Genomic DNA, 7,821 nt, shown 5'->3' with positions numbered 1-7,821 from the left:
AGACAAATTAAACAATGAATTTAAAATTACGATGTAAAAAATCGAATTTAAAATTCCAGGAAAATAGAGCAAAATAGACAGCTTTTATTCTAATCTAGTTAGGTTTATACATTTTGTTCATCCTTTGCTCGTAAATCCCCGGGGTAAATCCCACAAAACTCGACTCCGAAAATGCCACGCCCACCCTAACAAAAACGTTCCGAACACGAGATCTAGGGTAGCAGAATGATTAGTCTGCATTCACATACCGTACGTATTTTGTTGATTGTCAGTGACACTTTTTATTTATTAATTTCATGCAATCAAGAAGGTTATTAGCAGTTAGAATTTAGGTAAAGAATAAGGTTAATTCATGACCTTGTTACTTATAAACTTTCTTTATTATGAGTGATAAAATAAACAAGTAAGAGTAGTGTATCTTGTATCATGATGATGACTAAATTCTTCAAACTAAGACTATTAGCTTGCAGCAGAAAACTAGAAGTTGAGAACTGAATTTCGGCAAGAAATAAAGCTGAAACGGGTAAGTGTGGCATTTATTTTGTATTTAGAGATCATTATATATTACTGACATGTCAATATTCGATCCACTCTCTTTGAAAATATGTGGACTTAATAAGTGCTTTACTTGATTTGCAAGATCCAAAGTAAAAAACATTTTTAAAAAACATGATTTTTTAATCTAGTCCCACATGATGACTTTCATGTGGTAATATAAGAAATGCGGTGATCGAAAGTGAAGTAGATCACGTTACGTTGTCGTTAAGCACGCGACTTTTAACTTAGGCCTATGAATACAATTATGGCTTTGTCCAGTCATAATTTGCAACAGAACTATGCCAACTGGCATGTCCCATGATGATAGTATGTAGTCCTCTAATTCTAAATGTCATTCAGCCTTAATCATAAGGGCACAAATTTAACAATATTCTGACATGAAAAGAAGCGAGGGAATGATAAAATATTAAATAATGATGCTTGATAGATTTGACAGAATCAGATCTTCGCTATGATGGAGGAATCAGATTCGCTATGATGGAGGAAGTTAGAGTTAGATTATAATTTTTGTGAAAAACGCCTGTCAGTGGCTCACATAAATCCTAACATTCATTCATTGGTTTCTTATTTTCACTTCCACTCACTTTGTACACAAAAGTGTACATTAAATGAATAATGGGTGGTTTCCAAACCTTCATGAGGCCAAATTATCAAATAAATAACAACTTGTAGGCATGCCAACAATGTCAATTAATATGCAAGGCGTTGTTTTTTGTGACACTGATATAAGTGCTTTTGAAATCCATGGATACTGTTGGAATATTTTGTATTCAAAGGGTAGACAGAAATAGCCATCTTAATTCTTATAACAGGAAATTGACACAATATTTTCCCAATTTCCCCATCAAATGCACAAATGAATGTGGAGCCAGACAACAACAAATTACACGGAGACTGCAGTCTTTGGTACAGTTAAAGGGAACCCCATGCTGATAAAAATAATATGATTTCAACAAATATAGGCTGTATAGACAAGCCTATAGATTAAGAAAAGAAATTAATATTTTCAGCAGGGTTGGCGGATTTAAATCACGTTGATTTAAATCGTGATTTAAATCGCGATTTAAATCACCATGATTTTTTTTTTAAATCATTGATTTAAATCACTTCCATTGAAAAATGTACAAATCATGGACAAAGTATTTGTTCAATGCAGTTTTAATTCTTCAAGTCAACTGAAAAACTTTGAATTAACTTTATATCAATAAAAGATCAACAAAGTCTTCATATCTACTTAAAACAAATTAAAATCAAATTAATAAAATCAGGTAATTCCTTAAAAACTACAGATGTATGTTGTCAATAGGTACTCATTTTTTGTAAATTATGTCGAGTTTTTCTTCTGAAATTTTACATTCTTTGTCAGTTATTATTAGTCAATTTCTTTCTTAACATAAAGTTTTTACATAATCCAAAGACTTTTCAGAGAGCAGTTTGTAAAAAAAAATATATAATATATAAAAGTCAATGAGAAAAGGTTTGTTGGCAGTTTTCCAGTTTTGATCCTTCGCCTACACATAACTACTTCTGTCATGTAAAATAAAAAAATTATACCTGCATGTAATCAACATATTTAACATGCCTCTTATTTCGTATTGTTACATTTATCATACATTTGATGTTTTAAATAACAATTATAAAAATCACATTAACATAATGTAGTACAGTCATAATTTGACTGTTGAGAAAAGCTTTCTCTTATAAACCGTTTAAGTCACTGCAGCCCATTTTATGTTCAGTGCTACAAATAATGGAAGTTTTGTATCTTCATGTAATAATGGAAAGAGCTCTATAACAACAATTTGCAAAACTCAGAGAATAAACATTTAACACTGCATTTTAATGTTAAGATTCAGGTACTTCAGTTACAATCATTGGCAGTTGTAAGCTGTGTCTCATTTAAAATAAAAAATTTCTTTTTGTAATACATACATGTATGTTGTAATTTAAGCAGTTTTGCAGTTTCTATCCTTTAGTTAAGTTAAAAGTAAGTAGATTTTTTTTCATACTTCATGGATCAAACAGATTTTTTTGTAGAGAATATGGGAATAAAAATTGTAGATTAATGTAAAAAAATCACAGTAACAGAATGTAGTATAGTCACCCTTTGACTAAGCTATCTCCTATATTGTTCTCCAAAACTGAGAGTTTTGCATCTATATCTGTAGCAAGAGAAGAGCTTTTTATCAAACTAAAAAGATCCTAAACATATACAGTTGTAGTCTCTCTTTGACTATTGTAAAGCTGTGACTAATTGAAAAAAAATCATTGATTTGAATTATTTCTCTTACAATATACATGAATACTAGTAATTGGCAAAGGGTTTGTTGGCAGTTTTGATAAGGGATTTTTCTCTTGGATTTTTTAAATATTTGAATGAAAAATCCGAGAGGGGAATTTTCTCTACTCACTGGGAATTCTCTATGGAATATTCCTTCATAAGCCTATGTATGATAGAATTAAGTTCAGATACACATGTACATGATTCCTCAAATTTATTTTTAATTGTCCATTTTTACAGGATTTTAATTACAAAATATGTGGTTAAGAACAATATTAGGGGTGAAATGTATAACATCAATATTGATGTCATTGTAAGAGTAAGGGGGGGGGATAATTACCCTTTTTTTCGAAGGAACTTTTAAAAAATAAAAAAAATAAAAAAAATCTGATTTAAATAAAAAAAATCTGATTTAAATCAAATAAATCCGATTTTTTTTATTTTTTTAAAAAATCAAAAAAATCGCCAACCCTGATTTTCAGCCTGGCCTACCCATTCAATGTTAATGTACTCTTATTTCTTATTTTTTCAAACAGGAGAGAAGATGGCTATACTTACGGAAAGATTCTACCAGGTTGGTAATACCTTTGTTGGTCTTCAGTCATTCCCTGTTATGGTCATATACCTCATCCTCATCGCTCTTTCACCGCTCTACCAAAGAATGACCAAGCCGTACTCTCTCAAACAAGTAAGTTCAGTTTGATTGTCCCATATCAAGTTTAATAAGGAATTACCTTTTTTCCACCTTCCTGCGTCAAAATAGGCTCAAATTCCCTCAATAACTTTTTTTTCCTTCAGAAATGGAAGAAAAACTTTTCAAAAACAGTGAAAAATACTGGAAATCCATGAAGATGAATTTCAGATCATCATCGTGATCATGTACTCCATTATTTTTTGTTATAAGAAGTTTGTTTTGTAACATGCCTTCACATATTTCCTAGATATTTTTGTCAACTTTATATATTATGAAATTCTTAATTTACATTGTTTCCTTTATTTATGCAGATGTCCATACATGCAAAGTTACAAATACGGATGTTTTGATTCTTTTTGTTTGTTTTACAGATCATGGTAGTGTATAACTATACTTGTAGTTTCATCAGTGGCTGTACTCTGCTGGGATTCATCACTGGAATGGTCAAGTCAGGATCCATCTTTAGGAAAGAAGGAAATGATGTACTAGAATACAGGTACTGTAGTATTATGTTTGAAATGATTCAGCAACAACATTTAAAAATTGCTCCACACTCTACTCATGTAAAACCTATTCTTATTATCACCGCCCAAGCGTTTTTGGAGCGGTCGTGGAGCGGAGAGGAAAAAAATCATCACCGCTCGCTACCGTTCACCATTTTCGATTTCGATTGTTTTTTTTTTTGTTTTCGAATTTTGTTATCAATTTTTTCCCCAATTTTGAGAGCGAAATTCGACCCTCTTTCCCTACCGCTCCAACAATGCTCGGGCGGTGTGACCAGGCCTTTAGATCTTCACTATAATGTCCATTTTATTATTTAGCCCATTTCTTGACAAAGAATTGCTCTTTTGTTCACAATGCAAAGTGATTTATTTATATCAATAATTCAATTTCCTCATATCAAAAATTGAAATCTCGATATATGAAGAAAAAAACAAGTGGTAAAATGGCTTGCCATATGTTGTTCAGCATATGCTGGCTGAAATGTCCTTTGCTGAATGTTGTCATTAAGATAAACTTAATGTGAGCTTTGAAGGTTGGCATGGTGGTAAGACTGGATTAAGAGGTTTGCGGTAACACCATGTAAGTTAGTCCTGTAAAGGACTGTTGGACTTATCTTTCTGATTATAGCTCTTAAAAGTACTGATATTCTGGACATTTCAAGCATGAGCTCTTTGCTCTTCTCAAGAGTCACAAATATAAACCAGCAGTCCTTTTCAGGACTAACTTTAATACATTGTGTTACCCCAAGGCCCAAGCCTCTCCATCCAAGATAAACTTAATAATCTGGTAATGATGATGATGATCATTAGATCAAAGCAAGACTTTGTCAGATCTCTTCTTGGAGGTCCATGGTCATGACGAAAATCTTGCTTTGAAGAGCAGTATACCCCAGTTTGGGCAGTTTCCCTTATCAAATCTCAGTACTACAAACCCTATTGCCCTCAAGCATGAAATTTAAGTATAGAAACACCTGTTTCTTGACCTCGGTCCGAAGATAATACACCCCAGCATCAACGGTCACAGCAGGGGGCCACACACGATGGATTGCAATGTGTGTAGTTCTGGTGAGTGCATGGAGTTCCATGTATACACGCGTTGATAGAAACTTTTTCTTCCTTTCTTTCTTTTTTTTTTTTCTTTCTTTCTTTCTTTCTTTCTTTCTCTCTCTCTCTCTCTTCCTTCCTTCCTTTCTTTCGTTAAGACTGTATCATTGCGCGAGTGAACGGCATGCATCCCATATTTTCTTGCTGGACGGACAGAAACTATATGGGATGCATCGCGGTCCTTGCATGCTAAGCATACCGTAATTCTTATTCCGCTTACTTTCCTTATTTCGAGGTTGATTTTCTTCGTTCGAAATTGAAAATGGACTAGTATTGGATGTCTGAATGTAATATACTTGTTGAAAACGTGATTAATATCGAATACAATAATTTCATTCCGAAGATCCTTCTACAGGCAGACAAGTCTTACGTAATAGCACAGCTGTTGTTTATCATTTCGTCCTTGGCTCAACGCTCGTTTAGCTGGCCCGTGGTGGTGAAATTGAGACAAGGGGATTACCTGGCCAAGATGGGTTTATCGGGGTTGGAAATGTTGTTTGAGATTTTCTAAATGAAAAAAGGGGTATCCGACCGCAGTTTGCAGTCCGAAGTGCGGTCGAGAATCTAATGGGAAATTTTTGTAGGTCCATGGTATTAACGGAGAATATTTGCCTTGCAACTTGCAGTTACTTCATGTACTGGTGCACCAAGAACATTGAGCTCCTTGATACGATGTTCATGATCCTGCGCCACAAGCGTCGTCAGATCTCTTTCCTCCACGTCTACCACCACGCCAGCATGGTCCTCCTCACAGACTTCGCCTACCACTACTCTCCCTGGGCCGGAATTGCTTTCGGCCTCTCCATCAACTCGTTCGTCCACGTCTGTCTCTACTACTACTACGGCTACACGGCCCAGAAGACACTGCCTGGTGCTCCGACCTGGAAGCGCCACATCACCGAGCTCCAGATCACTCAGTTCCTGATAGGTTTGATTCATAATACTATAGGCTACCTCCATCATGGTTTCTGTGTGTATTCGATGTTCTACGGTGTTAGCATGCTCTATTTGTTCTCATCTTTCTATTACAATGCCTTTTTACGTAAACGCAAAGGAGAGTAGAGAGATTAATTTGTACCTAAGATAAATAGTTAAACCAATTCCAAATCAACTCACACTGCAATAACTCCGGTGCTGATTTAACACCAGCCTGGAATCTATATGTGTCCACACCAGAGAAATATTGAAACAACACCAGTTTGGAATCATACTGATGCTGTTTTAATACTAATTGGTGTTGTACAGTATAAACACCTAACTGGTGTTAATTACCGAAATGAAACTGGTGTTGTTTAACACTTCTCTGGTGTGGACATATATAGATTCCGGGCTGGTGTTAAATCAACACCAGAGTTTTTTGCAGTGCACAGAAGAAATAAAACCATAGGGTAACCTTACTCCAAACATTCCCATGGCAGTCTTGGTGTTTGGACTTAGGCATCTAAAGTTCGTACATTGCAATCAGTGTTGTCACAAGTAAGTTTCCAGTGATGGAAATTTCATGGTGTGATGCGCCCACTGCATGCACATTCTATCTCACTGAATCTGGCAGCATGGGTATAAATTTGTGATCACGGCTCGTGGAGTAAATGATTGCTCTTCAATTGGGGTTGATGTTACATTAAGTGCCAGTATAAAGGATATTTGAATGGTGAAAGTTTTAAAAATACTACTTGCGATATTAACTCTGTTCTAATTACATTAATTCATCTGTGACCCACTGCCTTCACTAAGTGCATTATTCCTTTGTTTGGTTACAGGAACGATAGGTTACATTATGGAACAGGCCCGTATTCTGAAGTTAGGTTTAATATAGACCATAGTCTAACTCTGAGCTAAAATTATGGGGAGCCACAAACTACAAAAATCTGCCTATATTGTATATTTTTCTTTTATTTACTATTTTGTTTCCCTTTGCTTTCATTATGAAGAAAATATTTCACTTATCATTCTAAGACAGTTATAAAAGTATTTGAGTGTCATTACTTAGAGCTAATACATTGAACATCTGCTAAGAGAGATTTGTGTTCCAATTGGCTCTCCATAGTTAAACCACAACTTTAAACCAGGGTTCAGTTTAATGATAAATTCCAGTTGTGGTAACGATCTCAAAATGACTTTGTACAGAATCCAATATAATGACCACCCAAGTGTCTGTTTATATGAATAAATAATCTGTGCCGAAGGATTCTGGAAGAAATTGTGTAATTGCTGAGAAATAAGCAAAATAAGCACGGATTCGGGCACTTCCGTTGGGTCTTTATTCCAGCAATATAATATACACTGTCCCATGTGTGCCTTTCTGTATTGGCGATCTTCAGTGTGATTGTTTTTCAGCTTAGATTTTATGATTTCACAAAGTGCAGTTTAATATGTAGCTGTACCAGATCTAGATCGATGATGATATAGTATTACTTAACCTTGGTTTTACAGACTTTCTCACAAAATCAGTGTTTTACTGCAACTACTGAAATTTAGCTTTAAACCCAAGTTCAGAATACGGGCTAATGGGTTGAATTACTACAAAAGAGCAGAAGAAGAGAGGAGGGATATGGGCCGATAAGAAAAAAATCCTATGCAAATCTGTCATACAATCAAATTGTAATGTTTTGTTCACTTTAGAGAAATGTATTGGTGCTGATACCACAGGGTGTAAGCATGGTTCTAGCTTAAAGGTAAAT

General features: G+C 34.8%; 1 protein-coding gene across 1 annotated transcript; it reads left to right on the top strand.

The window, feature by feature from the left end:
- Positions 1 to 384: 384 nt before the first annotated feature.
- LOC121431828 (elongation of very long chain fatty acids protein 5-like) lies at positions 385 to 7,243 on the top strand. The gene is made up of 4 exons (XM_041629582.1): positions 385 to 523; positions 3,376 to 3,527; positions 3,905 to 4,029; positions 5,767 to 7,243. The coding sequence occupies exons 2-4, from the start codon at positions 3,384 to 3,386 to the stop codon at positions 6,200 to 6,202; spliced, it is 705 nt and encodes a 234-aa protein (XP_041485516.1). The 5' UTR covers positions 385 to 523; positions 3,376 to 3,383; the 3' UTR covers positions 6,203 to 7,243.
- The last annotated feature ends 578 nt before the right edge of the window (positions 7,244 to 7,821 follow it).

This window comes from Lytechinus variegatus, chromosome 18 (assembly GCF_018143015.1).
Source record: "Lytechinus variegatus isolate NC3 chromosome 18, Lvar_3.0, whole genome shotgun sequence".
Taxonomy (NCBI): Eukaryota; Metazoa; Echinodermata; class Echinoidea; order Temnopleuroida; family Toxopneustidae; genus Lytechinus; species Lytechinus variegatus.
Note: the sequence above shows the minus strand (reverse complement) of the source record. Positions and strands in the feature narration are given on the sequence as shown.